Below are 26,952 nucleotides of genomic sequence, written 5' to 3' on the forward strand. Positions count from 1 at the left end.
TTTGTTTTTGTTTCTAATGTCTCTGTAAAGCACTTTGAATCACCTTGTTGTTGAATTGTGCTATACAAATAAATTTGCCTTGCCTTGCCTTGCCTTGCCTTAGTTCCTTGTCCTTAGTTTTTAGTTCTCTGGTTTTTGATTTTTGTTTCTAGTGTATTTTTTGCTACAGCACAATTAAAGCTGCCTCTTTGAGTGTGTGATGAGTCCTGCATTTGGGTCCACATCCTGCCTGCCACTCAGCAGATTGTGACAACTACAATTTTTGATCTTTCAATATCTACCCTGCCTCTCTGCACTTTTTTAGAATGTCAGTACGCAAATTTAGGCTTCGACGGCCAAAACGTTTCTCAACTAAACCCTAAAGATTATACATATACAGACATATTAGTAAGGGGGCCTAGCACTGATCATTGAGGAACACCTACTATGCTCAAGATGCATAAGTCTAAAGAAGTAAGTCAGCGAAATAGACAGTGTGAAAAGACGGTTTGAAGCTGAGATGGTTTACATGTAAAATGTCGTTAAAGAAAATTAAAATACTGGGAAACTCAAACTACACCTTTCCATAGTTTGTTTTTAAAGTAAGCACTTCATTTGAAGACAATTTTAATTGAATTTCCCTGTTACAGAGCCAAAGCATACGTGATGCAAACCCGAAATGCTGATATTAAGTTGTTCAAAGATGCCATGAACCAGGGCTTTCTCCCTGGGGTTTTACTAGTATTTGAAATTTAGGAGTTGGGAGTTATTGTCTTGGTTTTGATTTCCATTCTTTCTTCAGAGCTTCTGGTTCTTCATGTTGTTTTCGGGCCATTCTGGTTTCACACTTTTTCATTAGTGTTCGGTTGCTCTTATGTTCCGGGTATATCCTCTGTTAGCACAGTTTGTTTTCTCACAGTTCCCTTTCCACGGTTCTTCACTTTTATCCATTCACTAAAGTTCTTGTCTCCGTGTCTCCTTGTTCCAGTTTTTGGTTTTTATTTGTTCTGTGCCTTGTTTCCCCAGCTGTGTCTGATTCCCCTGATTAGCCCTCGGTGTGTGCATTAGTGTATATATTGTTCTGCCATTCCTTCAGTTCATTCAGTTTGCCTTAAGATATATGGTGATGCATTTGTAAAAACATTTGTATGAGTAACTGCAGCATTTCTTGCAGTCATGGTTAAATTATGATCGGATAAGCCAGTAATCAAATTGAAACTTTTAGCTTCTCTTTCTATAGAACTATTACGTCTAACTAGGTATTTCAGAGCTTCACAATACTTGCTGAGGCTTTTGTAAACTGAGCTGAAAGCAGCTTTACTGCAGAAAAGGCCTGAGCATGGAATCATGTTTCAGAGAAACACAGACATAATGGAGTTCCACAATGGAAAGCCAAAAAATGACTAATTGCTAAAGATAAACATGAGACCGTACGACTGATACAAACGCAACAAGGAAGCACTCGGTATATATTTAGTAATATTGTGTAGCAAGTTACAAATCTGTGGTTTTACATTTAGCTTTAATGAAAGTAGTTCATCTTTTACTTGAACTGTAAAAGCCTTAAGAACCTTATTTGAGCCTAAATACATTTATAGGAAACTCTCAATAAGACCATCAAAAGGGCTTTCCCTCCAAATAAGCATTTTTATAATATTTATGTTCCTCATAATCTTAAAAACAGCATAGTCATACATGTTGGTCCATTTTATATATTATTATCACACAGAAAGTGATCACTGAGTATAAGTTATTTATTGTTTTCTCTAATTAAGCAAGCACACTCACAGGCCACCTTGTTAGGTAAACCTCTTCAACTGCTCTTTAATATAACTAATAAACCAGATGACATTTAGGCATATAAAGTTCAGACTTAGCATTGGAATAGCAAAGAAAGACAATTTTGGTGACTTTGAACGTAGCATGGCACAAGATAGGCTGGTCTGAGTATTTCAGAAATTGCTCATTGGGATTTCCCCACACAGAAAACTCTCTGGGTTCTCTGGGTGAAAATGCCTTGTTGATCCCAGAGGTCAGAGGAGAATGGCTAGACTGCTAAAAGCTGTCAGAAAAGCAACACTAACTTAAATAACCACTAATTACAACCAGTATATGTAGAACACACATCAAACCTTGAAGGTGGTGGGCTACAAGCAGCAGAAGACAACACTGGGTGCACCTCCTGTCAGCTACGAACAGGAAACTGAGGCTAAGATTCGTGCAGCCTAATCAAAATTGGACAAAAACATTGCCTGGTCTGATGAGTCTTGACATGTGCTGCAACATTTTGATGATAGGCCCTGAATTTAGTATAAACAACATTAAAGCATGGGGCAACCTTGGTCTCTGAGGAGGGTTTCCAGCACCTTGGTGAATCTATGCTGCCAAGAATTAAGGCATCTATGAAAGCAAAACTTGGTCCTAAAACTTCTATGAGCCATTTGTAAGCTATCAAAATTCAACAAGACGCTTTTATGTTCAGCATCTCTCAGCAGCACACACAGGAAGGAACAAGATGTTGTGAAACTTACTGTCATTAGAACCTTGATTTTCATCCCAGGTACGCACGTAGTCATCCTGCAGAAAGAGGAAGAAAACACTACTTTACCATCTGCTGCCAAGACAACAGAGTCAGGTAATTCACAGTGAGTGCACAGTGTTGCTACAGCATGAACACTGCTACACTCCACATCACAGTGGAGAAGTGATGTAGTTTACATTATCACTGGACACTGATTATAATGTGTACACTGGAATGATAATTAGCTAAGTGAGTCACACCAGAGACTGTGGCTGTACATTCTTTATGGAAATGAGATCAACAAATCTGCACACTCTGCCTATATTCGAGACATATGGTATCAGGGGTGAGCTGCCTTTTAAATGCTCTGCCTTTTTACCCCTGTTTAATTATAACATTAATCACTCTAATTAAAATTGGCAAATTGAAAGAGATTTTGCAAAAAAGGGAGAAAAGATGGATGGTGAGGCAAAGATAAAGACACACAAAGAGACAAGGAAATTACTCATGAATGCAAAAGACACTGGACAAAAGGCGGCTATAAGAGAGCTGTACAAAAAGTGAAGAGAACTGACCTCTACCTCCTGGTGAAATGACAGCAAAAGGAGAGAAAAGAGTCGATATTAGTCAAGAAGAAAAGTGCAATTTTGGACAGAGCGTATTAAGCTGTATTCAAGACATCATGAGGACACAAAAAAGACTTTGTAAGTTCATTTTTAAATCTCTTAGAGCCTGATTTTATAATAATATATGTAACAAAGTCTTTTGTTGCTTAATTTGGTTTATTTACCACAAATTTAGAAGATCAGATCAGATTAGATTTGACGGAGAGAGACCCACCAACATTAGGAAAGTGGTTTCACCTTATCACTAAATGTAACTGAATGATGGCTGGTGCATAAAAACACACAATATTAAATTTTCCCAACACTGCTTCACCACAAACCTAAACAAGGTGAAAAAGGTGGAAAAGAAGGGTAATGAGTATCGTAAGAATACAAGGTGACAGATGTCTCAACCTGTAGTTGGTGGCACATATGACATTTCAGTTTTCTACCTGTTTCATCTTCAGGTTTGGGACACCTGTCAGTACTTTCCTGATGCAATTTATGTCCTGATATAAATACACAGTGGCAAACTGCATTAAAAATACAGTAAATTTTATACACTGAATCGCTGAAACAGAATGCCTCTACATTTTTATGGTATTAAACTGCATTTCTTTTCTGGCATGACTCATCAGAATATACATGTTTATTTGTGATTTACAATAATTGCATGACTGACTGACGTGTCACGGTTTAGCTACATACAGCAGCATTCCCTTTGTGGTGTAGTGCAAAGCTAATAGCTCAAAGAAATTGAATGACAGATAAAGATGCAAGAATATGAAGTGGTCCCTGGGTGTCTCTGGGTGACAGCTGCACTGAAAACCCCCTGTCATTGCTTTAGCCCCTCATAGTTTGCACGGAAGATGCTGACTGGTTTGCAAACACTTGCCAACTCCTCACCTAGCAGCAGCAGTGAAACTGAGCTTTTCTGCTGGTCTGCTGTTTTTAACGCTGTTAGCTGCTGTTAGCCTCTGTTAGCCAGTGTTAGTGAAACTTTCTTCTAAGTGGATCTAATATTGTTAGACTCTGCTGCTGAGTGAATAAACTCTAATACAATGTACGAATGTCAAACAAAACAAAACAAATGTTTATCAAAGGGAATGTTTGATTTTTTTGGATGCTTAAGCCTAACATTAGCTAGACTAACATTAGCTTATATCCAGCTACTGTTGCTGTTTTTAAGCCAGTTGTCTGGAGACGGGAAGATTGCATGTTTAACCTGTTAACAATAAGTAACTGACAATATTGGAGGTGAATAGTCATGTTAGAGCCCTTACTTCAGTTCAGGAGATGACGCTTCAGGTAATGAGGAAGAGGTGGAAATAAGGGAGGAGAGAGACATAATGACAAAGAGATGATGAAAATATAGATGTGCAGGTGTTAAATGGTCATATATAGTTTGAAGGAGCTATTTGTGATGCTTAAATTAAAAGTAACTTATAAGGTGTGCTACATATGAGGCCAGTCTCTAGCCATATAGATGTGATAAGGGGGAACTATTAGGCAGGCCACCATGGCAGCATCTACCTGCTCCTATGCATTTTTAATGGATTAATACTAAGTTTATGAGAATGCATCAATTTTCTAAATAACCTGAAGAAATTACTAACTGTACCTTTAAAAATTGTTATTTAACATCTTGATTGACATGGGGAAAAATTAATTTTTAAAACACTTCAGCTTGTATTTTGGGGCTCTTCATCATCTGCCTGCAGGAGCTCCTACTTAGGATGGAGGATATCCAACATGTCTGACAGAAACCTCTGTGTCTGTCTGAGTACAGACTGCTCAGAAATGGACTGAACCAGATGCAACGGCTTAGATTTTGCCCGTACACATAAGCTGCCATAACCACAACGTCTCATACTTCATGAGTTGTCGTGTGTACTCCGAGACTTTCAGCCTGCGTAAAAAATTAAAAAAATACAGCCTTTGCTGCAAAGGAAAACTCAAATTACCAGTGTGGTCATTCCAACTCAAAGGGTAATTTAGATGAATACCAAGATACCTAGAGGATTTAACTTGGCAGGTTATCACGAGGAAGTTGGTATGTGGAGGACACTGTTTGTGTTCATCTGGAGACAGCCAGCAACCTCCAGCCACCACTTGCCAATCAGCCAAGGAATACATATTTTTCCCCAGTGATCAGGGGATGCCGCTTATTCGCCAGTGGATCTTTAGTCCTGTGTGACAACGGAATAATACTTTATGGCAAAAAGATTATACAGATTACAATAGGACTGCCAAAATAACAGTAAAATTCTGCAAAGCTTCTACTTTTGTGTACACACACAGTATGATAAGTTGTTGTTATTGTAGATTAGTTCAGGCACACGGTTAACCCTTTAAACCCTGACCTAATTTACCCTTTAAACCAGGGGAAGGAAACTCCAGGGCTCAAGGGCCGGTTTCCAGCAGGTTTTAGATGTGTCCTTGATCTAACACAGCTGATTTAAATTGCTATATGACCTCCTCAACATGTCTTGAAGTTCTCCAGAGGCCTGGTAATGAACTAATTATTTGATTCAGGTGTGTTGACCCAGGGTGAGATCCAAAACCTGCAGGACACCGGCCCTCGAGGCCTGGAGTTGCCCACTCTTGCTAAAAATGCTAACCGTCACCAGTGACGGGTTAGGGTTTAAAGGGTTAAAGAGTTTAATGTTAGCAAAACAAGTGTTTGGAGCATATTGCCATGTCTGAAATAATAAATATGAGTCATTTTAGGATATTTACAATCAGCCACCATCCCTCCTTAGTGATGACTGACTCATAACTGTAAACATTTACTGTACTGGGAGAACGTGCCAAACCGCTCCCCTGAAGGTGATATATCCCAACACAACATGCGAGAAAAGCAGCCGTCGTGAAAGCCAAGATCGTCTTTTTTGACCCTCACCACTGCAACACAGAGAGGTAAGTATTTTCATCACTAGCAAAGGCTCCACTTGTGATTTAAAATCTACCCCAGTGCAGCTCAGATGCTCTGCTCATCCTCTGCTCGCTGCAGTGCCAAGCTTATTCCCCCTCCTTTGGTAACCTGGCTCGTGTCTAAATCTTAACTCAACACTACAGATGAGCTTTATGGACGATTGCTGGTTATGCAGTTTAACCTTGTCTGGTCTGATGGAGTCACACATTTAGAGTGTAGACATCAAAGAGTTTACAACCTGGGCATTAATCCGATGCCTCCCATGCCTCTCTTATTGATGCTACAGCTCCTGCATTATTTAGCAGCCTTTCTGTATTTGTGATTCTGCCAGGACTGATGAGGAAACTGTCCTGCTGCGCTGACAGGACTGGAAATCAATGATTTCATAGAAGAGAGACAGCAGAAAATGTATTCGGGGAAAATAAATTCTCCTGAGTGCAAACTGAAAGTGAGCATGAAACGTGGAACAAGACGACAAGTTTGGCACGCAGCGGAGAAATTACATCACCTCGAATATGATTCACAGACCAGTACTCTGATGAAAACACTGCTGGCTTTTACACAGAAGTGATTAGAGGTAGCAGGCAGCGAGAGATGAAAACACTCAGGTGCATCCAGGAGCTCTGTGATCTAACTGATAACATCAGAAAGATCTCCTCTTGTTAAACAGAGCGGGAAAGCTTACCCTCCACATCAAACACGGCAGAGTGTTCGTCCTGCTGCCGGGCTACAATACTGATTGACAGATCACAATCCCTCATATCTGTCGGGGGAGGATCACAACCCTGTGAGCCTGTCCACCGAAAGATTGGGACTCGGGAGGAACTGCACAGAGTCACAAAGATCTCTTGACAGACTGAGGTCGTGCTTGTTTGCTGGATTGAAAAGAACAAACAAGAAAGCGTTTGAAATGAATGTGGGGGTGTATGTCCCCCACACGTGTGACTGACAAGTGTTTTGGGGTAAATGTCAGCTGTCAGATGCACTCTGCTCGCCACGGTTATCCTGAGGGGTATGTTCATGGTAACTGCAGAGTGCATCACGGGCTCATCAGTAACAAAGGATACAGTAATAACACTCTCTGGAGGAGATGCGTACAAGCCTGGATGGAACTTTATTGACCCTTTGCTGCAATTTCTGTTAATATCGGCCTTCAGTGGATTCATCACATTCGTGCTAAACCTCACAGAGCTCTGGCATATCCACAACATCAAAAGAGACCAGGGGCCACACAATTCACACAATAACAAAATTATTTAAGCATGACAGCAGCCAAAACCCTTTTGTGAGGGAGGTGAAGTGCCTCAGAGCTGTTGCATACTAAACACAAACGTGTAAATGTGAGCCACTCGCAAACATATAATTTATGCTGATGCAAAATATTCATTTCTGTGTCCCTGTTTCCTGAAAAACAGCAGATGACTGTTTCTGGTTTAATCGTAGCAAGTAAGTACATGTCTAATTCTACAATGTCTAATTAAGGAAAAAAAAAACTTCTGAATGTAGCTCATGAAAAAAAATACAAATTGTCAACTTTAAAATACAAAATATAATCTTTGTCCATGCAATTTTAAAATAAGACTGATTTAATATTTGGCCTTGCACTGGTGATGCTTCATTTACAGCATCGTGTTCAATCTACGGCGTGCTGTAGCCTGATGTGGTCCATCCCAGAAATGTAACTACATTGCTGTGATAGCTTGGTTTGGTACTAATACGTGGTTTGAGTGCAGTATATTGATTATCACGAGGATAATACCTCAGTGAAACCAAATGTAATAGGCGGTAATTGTTGCTTATTGTGTTAATAAAACAGATTGTATTCTGCCCATAAAGACACAAGCCATTTATCATTCCCCTAGCCTTGACAACACATGTATTAAACTCAAGAATCAAAGTCCCTCCCTACTTCGTTTCAGTAAGAGTAACTGTTGTTTTGCAGGTAGCTCCAAGTGCAGGATGAACAAATCAGCTTCACTTGCGATGGTAGACCAATAGAGACCCACCAGTGCATGAATATATATACACATCTGTAATGCCTAAGTATCAAATCAAATCAAATCAAATCAAATTTATTTATATAGCACATTTAAAGACCGAAGTACACCAAAGTGCTTTCCAGTAAACCAAGATACAGATAAAAATCACAATATAAAATATAAATTACGGATATAAAATATAAAATAATTACATAATCTAAATGCAGAGCCAGATGTAAGCACTAACTAGTATAATAATTTTTTGCACTTGCTGAAAAAAAAAAAATCGATGCTGATGCTTTTTCTTCAAGGCTAGTGAGGATGTGAACAGACTGCTACCTGGACCTGCAGGATCTTCACTCTTAAGCTTACTTTACACCAAGGTCATACTAATGTAACATAATCTTCCTTCAGAGTTCATAGACAGATGGGCTTCATGCCCAAAGTCAGAGGGACTGAAGGATGAGGGCACAAAGAAGCTCATAATGTACAATAAGAATTTCTGTCTGGTGGAAATAGTAATTAGCTAAGTGACAAGCAAAAAAAATCAACCCAGTTTCACCTTAAAATGCTGGAAAATGAGGCTTGCAGCGTCTAGTGCAATCTTTATAAGACTTATGCACTGATGTTTTATTTATTATCAATGAAATTTTTGTGGAAGCACACTGATATAAACTTGGTCGGGTAACAGCTGTACAACCCCCTCCAGATCTGCTAAATGCAATTATATTGCCTTGAGGTTGCTGAAGAAAACCTCAAGGCAATATAAATTTAATATATTATGCTACATACAGAACTGTACCACTCCCTCCTACCTCATAAAAACTTGCTTGTTGTTCACATGCTTCTCGGCTTTAGTTTACGGATCACATACCAGAGATGAAACAAAACCCCCTCAACATTATTCATATTCTATATCCTTTCTCCTGATCTTATGCGTGTTTGGTTACAGGGCATGAGAAGCAAGCCTGCAGATTCCTATCTCTGCATGCACCAAGCCAGGACTGCAAAGCAGAGGCAGAGCAGAGGCACGGCATCAAATACTGAGAGGCTTGTGCGCTTACAGGACAGAGAGAGGCTTATGTAAGAGTGCTCCAAAGACCGGGTAAGTAAAAGAAGAAACAGAGTTTAGTACTTTTTGAGAATTCAATCAATGGTCAAAATGTGGGTGAGGGCAAGAGGGCAAAGTAATAATCTACAGCACTGTGCAAATGTATTGATCCACCTCTCATTTTGCTTCTGATGAGCCAAACTTTCTTGTATTTTTTTAAAAGTGGTCTGGAGCAATAGTTCTCCAGCCTTTTTGAAGGCCTTTCATAGTTTATCTTTGGACATTGGCTGCTTTTTTATTCATTTTCAGTTGAGACCTTGCACTTGCTCATTTTCAGATGAATGTTGTTTTTTGTTTGTTAAGCTGCTTAACACTGACCTGTTAGCTGAAAACCTGGCATATCTCAGCATGGTGTGCAGCGTGTCCTTAAAAGATTTAAGGAAACTGGACACGTTGAGGACAAAAGATTAGAGCGGTGAATCAAAATGGTTTATTATTTTAATTTATTTATTTTCTAATTATTTTCTGTGGGTTTTTTTTAAGCTTTTAAGGTTTTGAAGATGCAAAATTGAAACCTGCATTTGTAGAGCAAGTCTCTGGATGTTTAGAGAAGCACCAACAGAACTAGTGCTATTTTAAAAATGTATTTTACAAGAGGGAGGCATCAAACCAAAAGACACAAATAGAAAACACTAGACAAAGAATGATTGGAGAGGTTTGAGTCAAGTCGTTTCCGTCTTGAGAACATTGAGGGTTTTCTTGTGCGAGCATTTGAGTAGCGCAAAGGTGCACAGATTTGTGTCTATATACAACTAATATCGAAGAAAAGCACAAAAAATATAGGCAGATGTGGACAGATTCTACCTCGAATAAACAGACATGACCCCCTTCCTTACTTTTTCCAGAATGAGTAATCACCTTCACTCTGCAAGTGGTGGATAAAAAGCATTCACTCACATCTGCACTAAACAGTGAGGTACTTCGCTAATATGGTCATTGTGCATTATACATAATTCTCATTCAAGAAAGGCTCTAATGTCACTCTTCACGCTTCACGGACAAATGACGTCAGAAATACTGTGAGAGCAAAGAATGGATAAAAGGTCAAATATAAAGCCTGACTGAAAACTGCATCTAATTAGACAAACGGTAAATTGTTTTTTCCATTTGAGTGAATACACATTAAAATGTACAAAAAACCCCAACAAAACTAAAAGGACGGGCTACACTGAATTAAAAAAGATATTTTCATGCAGTTTTAATCATCCATGTTGTTTGGCAATACATGAAGCATAGACACAACAGGCATGCAGACATGCACAGATCCGGTTATGAAAAAACAAACAAAATGAAAATCACACTTAGTCCACGAAACCTCTGTGCACTTATGCCAGCCCTGTCCTCACTATCTATAAATAAAATCAGCCCTTGTGCCTTTCAGGGCCCTGTGGGGAATAAGAAAACAGTGTGCAATTCACAGGAGAATCTGGTGCGCACAGCAAGAAGCTTCACACTTTGCAGAAAACACATCTCAACTGAAAAACAGGCTCATACGACAATGGAAAATCAATGAAGCTGCCTAGGTAAGGGTTTCAAAAGGGATAAGAATTGGCCGATGTTCTGAGACAGGGGAGTCTAAAACAGTGTAATCGGACAAGAGTCACACCCACGTTAACACAACAGGACTGAAACCTGGCTCATCTCATGTGAAAAGCAGATATGGGGGTCTATTAATTTCAGTCTTAGACCCTGCTAAAATTCACAAATTCCTATTTTGACTAAAATACTTTTTTTGTTTTTAATTCATACATATATTCCTTTTTCCTTGTTTGGGATACTGTTAAGAAATGTCAGTATATAAATATTCATAATCAGTAGGTAAGAGATAAGAATTTTAGCACCAAAGCTTCCTTGGTTCAGCTTGAAGTCTGCTTGAAGTTCCCTTTGCTGAAATGTTATCTTGAAACAAATGGGTCTTGTGACAAACAAGCTCTTCTTTTTGGTGTTTCAAATACTGACAGGCAGACAGATCAAGATATTCAGAAGCCCCCCCAAAATTCTTAATTTCCACCAGAGACTAACCTGAATTTTGGGGTGAATCTACGTGGACTCTGTGATCTAACCGCTGTCAACAGTTACGCCCATGTGGACTGTTTCAACAGCGATATGTTGCTGCATTTCTCGGGAGGTACACATCATGTTGCGACGTAGGGTTATGACCTACCTAAAGCACAGAATTAACACAGACCCAATCAGTCAAAATCAAGTTCATTTTTATTTGGTTGTGACGCGATAGGTCCTTAATTTCTCACATAAATAATGTCCACTTGGTGACTCACTGCTCAGTTAAGCTGATGTCATCTTACGTAAGAAGAATACTGCTTGGAAACTTAATCTGAACAAAAAGAATAAATTATGAAATGTCAAGTACTCATAGTCTCTATATTAAAGGTGGACGTAGCCCACCATCAGCCAGTAGTTTGTCGACTACAGTTTGAAGGCATCATGTCTGGCAACACAACCACTGTCATTGTTTTTTGGAGCCAGAAATGACCATACTGCTTTGTTCATTGTTTATCAAGAAAAAACTGGGCCTAATTAAAACATACCAGTTTGCCCTGCTTGACTTTTATTGTTTAATCTATGCTGACAGTCTCCTGCAATTTGCTGCACTCTTCCTGGATGTCTTCACCTTTCTGCACAAAAACTGTAAAATGTTATTACTTTTCTAGTTAAATAAATATTTAATATATTACTAAATATTTACTATTAGTTGAAAAGTGGTGGAGATTTTTTTAAACCATTCCTTTTTCCAATAATAATAATAATTATAATAATAACAACAATAAACACTATAAAAATCACATCTAAACTCTATTCTTGTCAAACTGCACATAAATGATCAAAACAATGATAACAAATAAAAGTACCTTCCCAAATTATGTTATATTTGCCAATATTAATGCTGAAGATGACTAATCTTTTTTATTGAACTACTTTTAAAAACTTTTCTGTTTAATTTCTAGTAATGCACCCTATTCTATAAAATCACATTTCTTTATTAGCTACCATGCAAGGATTACATATCTCTGAAAAACAGGTCAGAAAAACAGGCCTTGACTTTGAAAAGTGTAATAAATATATTCATAATAAATAAAAGGACAGCTGAAATACAAGGCTTCGGGGCTGTGGGACATGGTTAAGTGTTTATATCTTCAGGGGGATTAAGAATATTCAGAAAAATGAAGGCGGTGTGTTGGCGAAACAGCTGGTTAGTTTGTACGCTCATTCTACCAAGTTACTTCTAAGAGTTGCTAATTTAAAAGTGATGGTTGACTTTAACTTGCATGTTTTATTAAATTAGATTAGATTTCTTTTCTCCATCATTGAAGCTTTCTTTGCTAATGCGCTAAAAGAATTATTACACTCCGTCTCCTCTACATCACATATGTTGGCCAAGATAGTTGGCAATATAACCACAGAAGGTAGTTTACTTACTAATGTTACCTCTGTTTCCACAAACGTACATATAGTAACTGATCTCAGTGCAGTGAAAGCATAGACAGTGGCAGCTTTATTCTGACTTCACAGACCATGCACAAACAACAAGAAAGAAGCTATTGGCCTCTCAACTTGGCAAGCTCATGCCTCTGTTAAGGAGAAACTGAAATGCCCATGAAAGACACCCTACGATTTCATTGGAATCAATGTCAAACCTGCTTCTTGTGACAATAGACGGTTGTGGCAACATGATCACAGTAATGTAAAGGATAAATGCAAAGAGGTAAGCTTTATGATAAAACACAGTTTCAGATAAAAGCAGAGGGATTGTTTCACTTTGTTATGTTTGAATTATTGTCAGTCTTTAGATTGCACTGGGCAAGCACAGCTTGCCTTGCTTGTCCTGACAGAACTCCATTACTATACTGGGCTCAAGAGGGTGGAAAGCTAATTTTTCAGTTAAAGCTAGTCAGCTTGGTTTGTCATATTGATACAAATACCTGCTCATTATTCCTAGCCAAAATTATATTGTCTTTCCCTCAGTAAAAAAACAAAACCTGGCCTCAGACTTTTCGATCAGTCTCTTAATACAATTAACCTCACAGCAAGCCACATTATTTGTATCCATATAAAAAAAGGTCCTGTTCAGTGACTTAAATAACCACAGTACTTTCTCAGTATTCAAAAAATTAGTGCTTAAATACAATTAAACAGCTTATATAAAAAAAACATACCCAGCCCATACAGTTGTCATAAGGTGGGAAATTAACTAATCTTATGAGTGTATATTTGACTCATCAAAGCTCTTTTGCTCATGTGTTTTTAGTTTTAAAGACAGCAGTGTTATGAATGCTGCTTTATCAATTAAAACTTAAATCTGAAGGACCAGACTTAAAGGGGGCAAAGTTAGATTTACTGAACCTGCTGTAAAGAACCTCAAAAGGCTCACTGGGTCTTAGATTGCTGCACTGTTGTTTTTCGAATGAGATTCATGAAACAAATTTATATATAGAACGTTGTTTTGCACCAGAATTGATATAAACATGTCATACTGATATGCAATTAGAATTAATTTAGAGTGTTTTTCAGTTGATAATCCATCTTGCTCTATCCAGGTGTGGGTCAAGGGGGCAACAGTATAAAAAGAGATGCCCAGACCTCCTTGTGGCCAGGCATGGCTGCAGGGTTGGCCCCAAGTAACTATTTCCTGGCAGAGTAGCCATGTACCTCTATTTTCTATGATATCATCACTCTTGTCTGTCTTCTCACCCCCAGGAACAATTTGGCTTGGAACACCCTACGCTGCCCCTAACAACATATCACCTCTGACCATGCATAATCATGCGTGCTTGATATTTTAAGTCTAACCAAATCACAACTTAAATCACCTCAGAGAAAAACCAAACAACTCCAAAAAACAGTAAATGGGATCTTTACTAACTTTGTCGTTTACCTTCAGGACACTGGCAGTATCCCATAAAGAGCTCTTTATTGGTAGTTTTTGGGATATTAGGTGTTTCCTGCAGCAAGTTTGGCAAACAGACTCCCAAACTAGGTGTGGGAAATGCAGTAGAAGGTCACTTAGAAATCGAGGCAGGCAGGGATTGCTGGCAACTGGAAGGAAAATGACTGTTTTAAATACCCAAGTGTTGTTAAGCAGGCATTAGTCACACCTGTATGAAGACTTCTGAATTGTGATGCACTTATTCCATTTTGTAAACAACTGAATCTTCCAAGAAAATTGAAATTAATCACCCTCTTAACTCTTTAGCAAATTTGTCTTTGTGACACCTGTTCCCTTCAGCTGTGGCTATTGTACCACTGTAGGAAGCAGCTGTAGCCTGGCACGATGAAAGGCTATTTCTTTTTTTTTTCTTCTTCTACTCAATTACAGCCCACCTAGGCCTCTGGTAACCAGCCAAGACACCCCACAGTGCACCAGTACTCTATCTAAACTCTGAACAAGCAGACCCTCTCTCCCAAAACAGTTGGAGGCGATCAAGATGCACTCCGTGTGCGTTGCCTCAGAGCTTTGGATGCTTACAGCCTCGAGGAGAATCTGGTGAGCGATAAGCACCGACTCATGCCAGAACAAAGCATGACTAGATAGATTAATGGTTTTCTGATAAGCCGCTATCATCATTCATAGCATTAATGCATCAGTAGCAGTCTATTTTAACATCAGACAGCATGTGCAGTGGGAATAACAGACTGAGCGTCGGGCTAGCGATGATAATTTACTGTTCGTCTGGATAGCCTTTAATGGAGAGTTTGGCTCCAGCGTTACAGACGATTTATCCACAATCATTTCTGTATGCCATGGTGAATTAATAAAAGAAGCAACTGAGAGTGCGCCCACAGTTCTGCTGCACTGTAGCCAGATAAATGGCATGAGAGACTAAAAACAGACAGGTGAGAACAGGTAGTAAAGGTAAACCTGCTAGTGTTTTGGAGCAAAAGAATACAACATCACATCTCAATAAGAACTGTCAGAGTCTACTCCAAGTGCTTCCACCGTTCTGCATATTTAATTCACTGACATCGACGAGGGATCTGATGTTTTTGTGCAGGCCGACGAGTTTCTGTTCATTAAAAATGAAGTGAATGGATAACAGGTGCAGGCAAGATTGCTACTGGGTGGTCCTGAAATGCCTGACTGGAGACGTGCATGTTTTTAAGATAAGGATTTAGGGCACAGACAGTGCAGGATAGGAAGGGGGAAAGCACAAAAATATATACAGTACACAGAAAAATCCAGTTTTAAACACTGAGCTATTTCTGACAAGTACATGCTGCCATGTTTGACTGAGGCTAACAATGTAGAGCATCCTTCGGTATGAAGTTGAATTGCTGACTCTTTGTTATCATCAATTTCTAGACACATATATATGTTCATATTACTTCAACAGAAATAAAGGACCAGAACAATTTCATGCCCGTGTGATTTCATGGACGCTATTATTTTTTACAAGGTAAGTTGAGAATAAAATGGAATCTACTGTTGATCTGCTTTAATAACATAAAAGTGGATCTGCAATGCACAAAATTACAGCAGACTCCCATCATTTAGTACACTGTCTATACATAGTGCTGTGAAAAAGTATTTGGCCCTTTCCTGATCTTTCCTTGGGGGATATTTATCAGATTTAAATGTTTTAGATCATCAAACAAATTTTAGCCTTTGAAAAAGATAACCTGAGTTAAAATGATTTTTTTAGATGATTATTTCATTCATTAAGAGAGAAAAGCTATTCAAACCTGCTTGGCTCTGTGTGAAAAAAGTAATTGCGCGCTAAACCTAGTAACTGATTGTGCCATCCTTGGCAACAAGAACTGCAATCATGTGTTTGTGATAGCTGCCAATGAGTCTTTCACATCACTGTGGAGGAATTTTGGCCCACTCGTCTTTGCAGTGTTGTTTTAATTCAGCCATACTGGAGGATTTTCAAATATAAATGGCTTGTTCAAGGTCACGCCAAAGATCAGATCAGACTTTGACTCGGTCACTCCATAACCTTCATTTGTTTTTGTTTTTTTAAGCCATTCAGAGGTGGGCTTACTGGTGTGTTCTAGATCATTTTCCTGTTACATAACCCGAATGTGTTTGAGATTCAGGGGACAGATTGATGGTCCGACATTCTTCTTCAGGATTTTTGTGTAAGAAAGCAAATTTCTTTGTTCCATCAGTCATCCTGAAACAGCAAAGCAGCCCCAGACCATCACATTACCACTATCATGTTTGACTGTTGGTATGATGCTCTTTTTATAAGATGCTGTTTTAGTTTTATGCCAGATGTAACGGGACTCAACCCTTCCAAAAAAGTTCCAGCTTTCGTCATGTCAGTTCATAGAATATTTCCCCCAAAGTCTTGGGTATCATCAAGATGTTTTTTGTAAAATGCGAGATGAGTCTTTGCAGTCTTTTTCATCAGCAGTGGTTTTCTCCTTGCCCAGTCTCTATCTTATTGTTGAATCATGAACTCTGACCTTAACTGAGATAAGTGAGTCCTGCATTTCTTTAGATGTTCTTTTGTGACCTTCTGGATAAGTGGTTGATGTACTCTTGGAGTGATTTAGGTTGGACGGCGACTCCTGGCAAGGTTCACCGCCGTTCCAAGTTCTCTCCATTTGTGTATAATGGCTGTGACCGTGTTCGGTGGAGTCCCAAAGCCTTAGAAATGTCTATGCAACCATTTCCACATTGACTGATATCAGTGACTTGTTTCTCACCTGTTCTGGAGATTCTTTAGATTGTAGCATGTACATGTTGATTTTAGTCTGCTTCACTTTGTCCGACAAGTTCTATTTAGGGTATTTCTTAATTCAACAGGTCTGACAGTAATCAAGCCTGGGTGTGGTGAGTGAACTTTAACTCGGCTTTCAATATGTGGTTAATCCCAGTTAATTAATAGTGTAAGAAGATGGGGCAATTACTTTGGTAGGATTATGTTTGGATAGCTTTTTTCCCTTAAAAATTTCCTTTAATATTTACTCGAGTTGTCTTTGTCTGATATAAAAATGTAAAAAAATGTCAATGTAACCCTTAATTGATTGTCATTTAAGCTAAAAAGTGACCAATTCTTCATAAAAATTTGAAAAATGACAAAAGTTGTTCATGTTTGAGGTAATGTAACAAATCTGCACCCAGTTACCATGATTGTCTTCCCAGTTCCCATGTTTGTCTTATAGTTTTTTCCAGGATTTGGTGCATTAGTGGAATGAAATGTTGAGTGCACCTGTCAGATTAAAGGATTGAAGGTATCCCATTCTATTATTTGTTGACTGTATCTGTTAAATCTATCTGCCTCGGATGCCAAATAGATTGAAGTGTGGGAGCCCTTTTTGTATTGGAAGTGAAAGAGCCTCTTATCCTGATCCTGCTTTTAAAAACCTGCAAAAGAATAAATATAAAATATTTACGGTGCATTTTCTGCACCCTATGTATTCAGTGTGTTTTTGTGGGGGGAGGTTTGGTGTGCATCTGTGTGCATTTCCGTACATGCCAAAGCAAGAGTGGAAGAGCTCCTCTTTCATGTTGTGCTGCTTTGATTATTGCTTTCCAGTGTTGGATTAATATTTAGCATTTGGCTCTCAGAGGACTGTGCAAGTGAATTTGCGTAATCTCAATACCTATAACTGTGTCATTGGCAGTCATTTATACACTAACCAAAATATTCCCAGGGACTGAACTGCTCCAGTTTTTGTCTTTTTTTAACTGAAAGACCATCATGGGGCAACTATTAAGAAAACCCCCCAGCGCTATTTGGTTGCGAAATCTGTATTTCAGCTGTGGACGTTTACAGTTTTAATTACTGAGAAACCCTAATAAAAGAATTTTCCATTTATTCCCACACCCTGAAGCAAGACTTGTGAGTGGATAGAGTCATCAAATTCCCAGTGATACGTGCTTCATCCAGAGACTGCAGTTGCTACAGCAGCAAGCTGAAATCAAAGCAGTTTCTACTGGCGATTCCCTCTGGATGTTCACTGGTTACTTCCTCTGATGTTTTCTCCTGTCATCATCATCATTAACAAAGACACCGCCATGCACACGGGCGTTAAGACTTCCCAAAATCAAGAGCACATCTGTATGCCTGTATGCATGCACGCATATGCACTAACACACTGAGACAATCACCTTTGAGAATAATGATCATGAAAGAGATTCAGTGTGTAAAAGTAGGGGCCGTTTGTGTTGCACAGCAGCTTTGATGTTAAATTAAGGGAAAAGGGGGCACAGAGAAAGTGACATCTTTATATTAGAAGCTCTATCGTTAAGCAAACTGTTTATATCTTGGGATACTCGTCAAATTCCTGTCATGTTTGTGAAAAGTGATGTTTCTGCATAGCTAATCACGAAGTGCCGAATTCATAATGACATCGCTGCTGTAACAAACATTCTGCATCAAATATGGAGCCACGACCAGTGAGTTATAATCCCACCATAATTCTGACTTAATCTTTCCGTGCCCACAATTTCATTACTTCCCTAACTACAGTTCCAGAGGACACACTCTTTAAGTAATCACAGTCAAACTAATCCGTCCCCGAGAGGGGATGCTGACAGTTTTCACACACGTTCACGTCCTCTCCGGGGACCACGACCCGTGTTTTAAGGAGGAGGATCAGAAATGACACCGCAATCTCTTCGGGAAAGGTTATTACTTCGAAAGGCTCATCTTTTCTTCCAGAACAGATAAGCCATTGTTCTCACAACAGATGCTCAAGCTGAAGCAAACCGCTCACATTTCAGATCCAATAATGATACCTATCATTCAGTGCAGTTACCACATAGGATCAATTAAAACCCAATTAACAGGAGTCATATGGAACCTAATCCAACTGCACTATTGCCCAAATCGTGTTGGGATCATTACTAATCATTTCACAGAGAAGCAAAGGAAAGCAAAACTATGGCTATGCAGCCCCAGACACGGCAATATATCACAGTGCTCTGAAAGCTTTAATCAATCCCTGCAGCCCAGTTTAGTGTGTTTAGTAGGTGAAAATGCTCATCAATCAATCACTGGCTCTGCTCTAATTGCTAAATTCCCTTGTTTGTGAAATCTCTTGGAACACGTCTGGTAGCACATCTGGGGCAACCAGTAGTCAGGTCAGTGTGATGGAATAGGTTTATGCCTCTGTGCAAGTGGGGCTGAAACTTAATTGCTTAGAATGAGCAAAGGGCTCATAAGCGAAAAGTAGGAAGAACAGCAGTCGATACACTATGGACTGTGCTTGCAAATGTGGCATTTTTTTCTTGGGCTCTATTGTGGAAGTTTACTGAATCAATATTTATAAAATCACCCGAATTCAATATAATACACAATACCATGTTTTGTCACTTACATGTATTTCCCATTTAATTCTACTATAAAAGCCTTTCTGTGTAAAATAGATCTTATAGTGCTTAATTTTCTATGTTTTTTCACATTTTGAAACATTTATATGTGTTAAAACTGCCAGCACCAAGTTTCTGTGCTTTAACCCGCTTCGAAAGTGTGTGATAATAACTATTAGGCTACACTTCCGAAATGTGGAGTGCGTGTTTCCCCATCAGCGCATCTCATACCGCATTACAGCGGATCTCCCAATCAACACTTACATCTCTGAAGCGATTCCAGTGCTTGATCTTGCGGCTGTACTGTGAAATGGTGGACAGCCACTGCTCGTCTTCCATGAAATTCCCCGTCTTTTCCGCCTCTTTGACGCTCTTCACTTCGGTTTGGAGGGTTGACCCCGCCAGCATCACCAGCGGGACGAGAAGGCACACGATATCCGTATTTCCCACCATGGTAGCGGACAAACAAAAACACCTCGCGCACACCGACTGTCGGCAGCAGGAGGAGGATACCGAGGCTGGACTGAAAGTACCACCTGATTAGCCTATAGGATGCGCCTTCTGCTCGAGGAGAGAGAGAGGGAGAGGGAGGGAGAGAGAGATTTTCAGGGTGTGTTTCCGTGAACACGCCACACATTTATTTGCATGTTCCTGGGTGCTGTTGGTGTTTACAAGCAACGAATTCAAATGTCACGTGACTCCTCTCCGCTCTGGGCTTTTTCAGGTGGGACACTTTGGTTTGTGGGGCAGGTAAATAAAGGCTATAATAATGTATTATTGACTCCTCAGTTAATTCTTTTAGGATTGTGAGGGGAAACATATTTAGATCACCTTTATTTCTGATGAGATAAGTAAAACCTTCCACCTGAAAGGCTGGGATTAGACAGGTTTTAGTTTTTATTTGAGAAATTTTGGCATCGGGATAGTCGTAGACTGGATTTCCTGATCATTCCAGCTCATGTCTATGTTAAAAAAAAGCCTTCAGTCAGTAAAAAGCCCACTCTGACACACACTCAGCCAGCAGTTCTGCTGCAGCACGGTAAGATGTCTTTTTCATTAAAATTTCACCGCAACAGGGAAACCCTTTGCGACCCTTTATCTACAAAAGAGCTATGCAAATGTACTTAGCGATGTTAGTTTGGAAAAAAAAATACCAACTGGGTCCACTTAGAGCTTTTCCAGAGGCTTCAATCATATCACACGACTTTCATCAATGAATGCGGCTCTCTCTTGGTTGTCATGGAGATTAATCACTTGGCAGGGATGTTTTTGTTTTATTTACAATTTATTAATTTCAAATGAATCAAACTTTTCAGGTATCAACAGCAGCTATTAGGCGATTCACTTCACCCCCCCTTTTTTCTAAAGTGACTGGATTTTTCTTTTTATTTATGCTTATCTTGTTAGTTATCCTTTATTCATCCAGATATATTCATCCAAAATAGTGTGCTTGAGATTAAGATATCTATTCCAAGAGAGACCATGGCGTTATTATTTATAATACATAATCAATTACTGTGGCTGTGGCATTTGTTGTAGTTGTTGAAAGTAAGGCTATGAATCTGCTCCGCATAATTCATTTAATTATCTAGTAAGTGCCTGCACTTACTCAGTTCAAGAGTACATTTGTTTACAAAGTTGAGACTTTATAATAAATACAGTACAATATGACATATAATATAAAATTCGAATCCAATTGCATATAGACAAAACCTAATCATCTATTTAATATAAAATAGTAAATGTAAGTATTTTCAGAAGAATAACACAAGTATTTAGAAATTATCATTTGGTTTCATGGTCCAGCAGCTTGTATGAAAATTTAAAACAATTTAGGAGTGATAGATTACAGCTGCTGCCCAAACAGAGCCTTAAAAATCAATGAACCATAAAGATAATAAAATAAAATTTATTTGTACAGCACTTAATAAAACCAGCATTTACAAAGTGCTTCTCAAAAACACGCAATAAACAAACAATAAACGTAATTTTTTTTAAAAGACCCCTAGGAATAAATTATAAAAACAATTTTCCATATCAATTATAAAAAACCACACGAGACTCAAGTGCAAGAGACAATAAAATATAATGTGACTCCATAGGAAATAATACATTTAACATAAAATGTAAAAGTTTAAAGAATGAAATGGAGATAAGCTAAGAATGTCAAAGATATAAAATCTATAATAAAAGCGCTACCAAGTGCTATAAATTAACACTGATGAAGACACTGAGGAAGCGAGTTGGACTTCCTCGGGCAGGTCATTTCACAGCTGAAGAGCCCTAACAGCAAATGCTCAATCACCTTTTCTCTTTAAGTGTGAGCGTGATGGGAAAAGTAAACAGGTTTCTGGGAGGATCTCAGGCTGTGCAACTGCAGCCAGGCCATGAATGTTTTTTAAAATAATAAGTTGAATATTAAAACCAGTTCTTAAAGTAAAGGGCAGCCAGTGTAAACAGTGTAACAGCGCCACTTGCTACACTGTAGCAGCAGGACTCGTTAACCTTGCTTATGTGTTTCTCAAGCACACCCAGGTTTCTGACAACTGATTGTACATGAACTGATAACCAAGGGAGGACTTGATGAGTAAATGGAGCGTTTCTGGACCAATGATAGGATTTTCTGTTTTTTTTTCTGAGTTTAATTTTTTAGAAAATATAAGTCTGTGTATTTTACCATTCATTTAATACTAAGCTGTTAGCATAGTAGTGGAACAAAATATCATTTCTCTGTATAATGGTGCCAAGAGACAGCATGTATATATAATTTTTTTAAAAACAAGATAGGACCTAGTATAGACCCCTGGGGGACTCCAGATTTTAGAATAGGGAGAGCTGTGGTCACCAGTAAAAAAACAAAACAAAAATAAAACTGTAGAGCTGTTCCAGATATACCAACCTGATGCTGCAGCCTCTCAGTCAAAAACGTTTTATGGACTGTTGCATCAAATGTTGCACTTAAGTCAAGCAGAACAAGGACAGAACATTCATCAGTGTCAGCAGTTTTTAAAATATCATTTGTGACGCTAATAGGCACCGTCTCAGTTCTGTGATGCTGTTTAAAACTGGACTGAAATTTTGAAAAGATTTTGTTCTCATGTAACTTTTAAAGATGCAGTGGACAACAATTTTTCTCCTGTGGCATCCAAAAAGGTGTTAACTAAGGTGTAATCTCACACGACTCTGCTAAGTGTCCCGGTAAGGGGCAGCATACATGACACCAGGCCCTAGAAATGGGATACCTAAGTGCAACACACCTACAACAAATGTTATGAATTATTCAAACTGTACTGTTCATGCTGTCAAAACTCATTATTGTATGTGAACTTAATCAAAACCTCTCAGTCTTAATAAAAATGAAACAAATTACCACAGTGCTGTCTGATTTCATGTGATTTTCATATGGAATAAAGTTAAAGCAATAGTTAATTACATTGTTATATCTTGATTGACAAACTGACAACCTTGCATTTTTCCCTTGTATCTACATTATAACAATGAAACACAGTTGGCTAAAATAGAAAAAAAAAACCACAGAAAAGAGTCAATGTTGATTGTTATCTGGATTAATGACAACACAAAAAGAGGTATGCGATGTGGTTATGTTGACTGTAGTTCTATGATACGTCTCGGTTGCGTTGTATAAAATGTTTTGATGCATTTTTTGGGGAAGTACAGCATTTGCACTTTGCCAGGCTATAGCGTTTGACTATATCTGCATAGCCTGCTGCAGTCTCAGCCCTAGAGAGGAGCAGTGAATGACAGCTTGTAAATGAAATGCTGGATTAACTGATGCCATCTTTATTTTATCCTGAAAGAAGTGTATTTGAGACCTTAATAAAGGCAGGCGTAAAGACAGGAAGTTGTTCGAACTGAACATGGACTCGTGCATGGAAATTATGTGATGTGATACAAGCAAGTGTGTGAAAGCAGCTGAGCTTAATCCACATATAGTGAAGCATACAGCAAGCATGCAAATGCTTATTTTTAATGCTACACACTCAAGCTGAATAAAATATTCATGTGTGCAAACAACAAATTTTCTAGCTGGTTGGACTCTGCTTAGTTTGTACTTCCTGCGTTCAACTAAAGCTAACTGTAGCCAGACACGAATACATGCAATCTCCCTGCTTTAATCTCAGCAACATTAATCAAACTGAAAGCAATGAAGAGCATGAAGAAAAATTACAGTGTGATTAACTTCTCTCTTGTAAGTCACATATTAGGAGGAAAACCTGAAGCTACTGCAGCAGGAATCGAGCAAAGGCCTGGCCGTGAACCCAGACAGATGTGATATGACAGTCACGGAGCAGTGAAGCAGAAAGTGAAAGGAAGGAACACGGGAACTGACAATTTTCATCTCGTTCTTTGAAGACAGAAAAGGAAATAAATGGCTGAGAAATCCTTGAGTCATAGTACTATAGGCTGTAATGCAATCTTATAAAAGCACTGTGAATACACTCCTGTGTCATGTGAGTGTTTTCCCTGGGTCTGATGCTTTGTGACTCAGAGGAAGAGATGTAATTGTGACGACCGCACAGATAAAGTGAAGTTCATTAACGAAACATTTTGGATTCTGTCATCCAGAACAGATGTGTGTATCCATGAGCCAGTCTTGGAGCCTAAGTTAATTGTCAGCTTATTAATTAATACTTTTTTAATGAATGTGTGCCATTACTAATGACTTTCTAGCAGTCTGTTTAAGGGGTCAGTCAATTGGTTCAGGTCTCCCTACAGATATCATTATATTAATGATGTTACTTAACTTTGGGCTGGAAAAAAGCAAACTGCAGAACTTTTCCCTTAAACTGTAACGTCCATTCAAGACTAATAGGTGGTATTAGTCCAGTAAATACGGACGATATCCAGGATACTTTAAGATTCAAAGAGCAGTCGCAACAGCCGAGGAAAGCTGTGTTTGGCAGGATTGCTAAATAATGCACATGCTTCTAAAATGAGAGACAGAGAGAGAGAGCTTCACTCTGGGACAAGTCACACTAAGAGTACTTATAAATAATGATCGGGATCCTTTTCTCTGTCTTAAGTCATCATGCATGCAGTGACTTTTTTGCTCTGCTACCTATCACTTAGCAATGCAGCCTCTGTGCCAAATTACACTCGATCAATATCAATAATGAAACTCGTTCACAAACTCAGCAACCAAAGCTGGAAAATGCAAATAATCCACCTCCTTTGGGTGCTTTATGTCAAGTTGGCAGTCAGTGAAAGGAAACGATAACACCTTTTTGTTTTGTTGCTCATGTTCCGTGACCAACAACAATAATAAATAGTTTTAATGCTTTAATAAAGAAGAGTGTATCTTCACAAACAAAGAGAGAGAGAGAGAGAAAAAGCTAAACATCACATTTTCCACTCCCCTGAGAGTGTGGGTCTGTTTCTGCTTCTTCCAGCAATAAATCAAAACCTGTCCCAGGTCCAGCGTCAGGTGATGCAGCCTCGCCGAGCCAAACAGCCGATCCTGCATTCACTGCAAAAGCCTTTTCAGATAAACACGAGGAAGGCTGAGATGGAAAGGTTATTCTTCTTCAGTTGGAAGTGTCTCCTCAGAGTGACAGACACCACCTCATTTTTCATGCCACGAGGAGTGATAAACAGCAATAAAGTACTTCTGCTCACAACGGCATGCCGTTGCTATAGTCACAGCCTCCCAAACACAATCCAGAGACCCTTTCACCTCTTACTGAATTCATTAACATAAGCGTATGCAAAAGAGCGTGAAGAAGAAGGTGGTATCTGAGCACATTCTGGTTAAGTGCATCGTAATTGCTCGGGTTATTTTCGCACCAGTTACTGAAACAAGTATGCTGGGATGAAAAAAAATACAGGTAGGATTTTCTTTGTGGTTCGCTCCAATGATCCTCTGATTAAAGGAAGTACTTCCAGAAAACAACAACAACAAAAAAGCACTCTCAACAAGCCACTTGGTAATAGATTTATTATACATGAATTAGCCCGAGGCTGGCCAGCTTAACAGCCCTCTCAGGCCTGTTTGAATTGTAAAACACACTGCCTGTCACGCTTTGTTTCCCTTTTTACTTTTCTTCCATGACAATGTACAAATAATGTTTTCCCCCCAAACAGTGTAGTCTGCAGGCTTAAGCTCAGGAAAACGGCACCGGCGCTGTGTGCGGAGAAACATTAATGGAGCAGAATAAAACGCACTTGCTACAGTTGAAACGCCCGTGAAAACGACACGTCAGACAGCCTGCTGTGTGTTCACGGGCACAAACAATAGATGCAACCGGGCATAAACATTTCCCATGCAAACATAAGCACTTTCACCACACTGGCTGCAGCTTCTTCGTTGTGTGAAACTTAAAGCTTGTATAGTGACGCCACTATCTGGTTATGCAGTGCATTACATCAATCGGGGGCCGACTGTGGAATTTCACCACTAGGTTAAGTGCGATTAAGCACACAAACTGCACTATGAAATGAACGTAGCTTAAATAGTTTTGGCATTAGTTTATTGTTAGGTAGTTCAGCTTTTTTATTTTTTTGTGTAGTCAGCTACTGAAATTTTTTCTGTTTTACCTTTCCTTGTTTACTACTTCTTTACTACGACTATTAGGGTAACACCATATATATATATATGTTGTTGTTCATTTTCAGAATAAAGTTGAAATGTGGAGAATAAAGTTGTCGTTTAAATTCAAACAACTGCTACAGCTGCCTTGTGCAGGTGAATTAGTAAAGGAACGTGATCAGCGATCTTATTGTGTCTCGCGATACATCATACTTTAACTGCACGAGGGTCTAACCATCGGTATCCTTGCATGTGCCATTTCAGTTATCACAAATGTGGTGTTTTCTTTTTAACCAAATGAGGCTTTCTGCCAACACATTCTGCCCCATCTCTGCAGCGTTCTTAGTCTTATCACAACACTGTTTATGTGCTAAATAAAAGGTAAACTTAAAAAAAAAAAGTTTAGCGCTCACAAAACTATACTTACGTAAAGCTGCAGAGAAAAAAAAGAGAGTTTTAGTCTTAGTCAGTGAGGTCAAATGTGTCATCACAACCAGTATCAGGTGGTTCTGGTGCGTGCATATTATGAGACTGGGATGACTACGTGACTGACTGTGAGTCAGTTTTTGATATGACTTGCAATAATGGACTTTTCAAATCTTGCTCAGCACAAATAGGAATCTTATTAGGCTATAATAATAGTAGTAGTAATAATAATAATAATAATCATAAAAAGACACGAACCGAAAACTGAAGAGTGAAAAATAAGTCAATGGACCACGTTTAAACAATGAACAACAAAAGTTAATAAACATGTGTATATATATATATATATATATATATATATATATATATATATATATATATATATATATATATATACACACACACATATACTGTATATATACAAACTAACTCACAGCAACCGTTTCTTGGGGGCTCACACATTAGCAGCTGTAGTAATGATGACATCATCAACAAATGTCAAACAGGATTATTTCCTGCTTGTTGCAACACTTAGGCTATCTGGGCTTTCTGATATTGCAAATGTAA

The 26,952-nt window shown here is 38.8% G+C and overlaps 1 protein-coding gene across 1 annotated transcript in view; it reads right to left on the reverse strand.

Moving 5' to 3' along the window:
- Positions 1-20,018, reverse strand: part of spock2 (SPARC (osteonectin), cwcv and kazal like domains proteoglycan 2) — a 38,848-nt gene extending 18,830 nt beyond the window's left edge. The window contains exons 1-2 of the mRNA XM_004551653.6: positions 19,677-20,018; positions 2,511-2,556 (exon numbers count right to left, since the gene is read on the reverse strand). Coding sequence (XP_004551710.1) covers positions 2,511-2,556; positions 19,677-19,865 — 235 coding nt within the window. The 5' untranslated portion in view covers positions 19,866-20,018. The remainder of the gene's footprint in view (positions 1-2,510; positions 2,557-19,676) is intronic.
- Positions 20,019-26,952: the final 6,934 nt, after the last annotated feature.

This window comes from Maylandia zebra, linkage group LG13 (assembly GCF_041146795.1).
Source record: "Maylandia zebra isolate NMK-2024a linkage group LG13, Mzebra_GT3a, whole genome shotgun sequence".
NCBI lineage: Eukaryota > Metazoa > Chordata > Actinopteri > Cichliformes > Cichlidae > Maylandia > Maylandia zebra.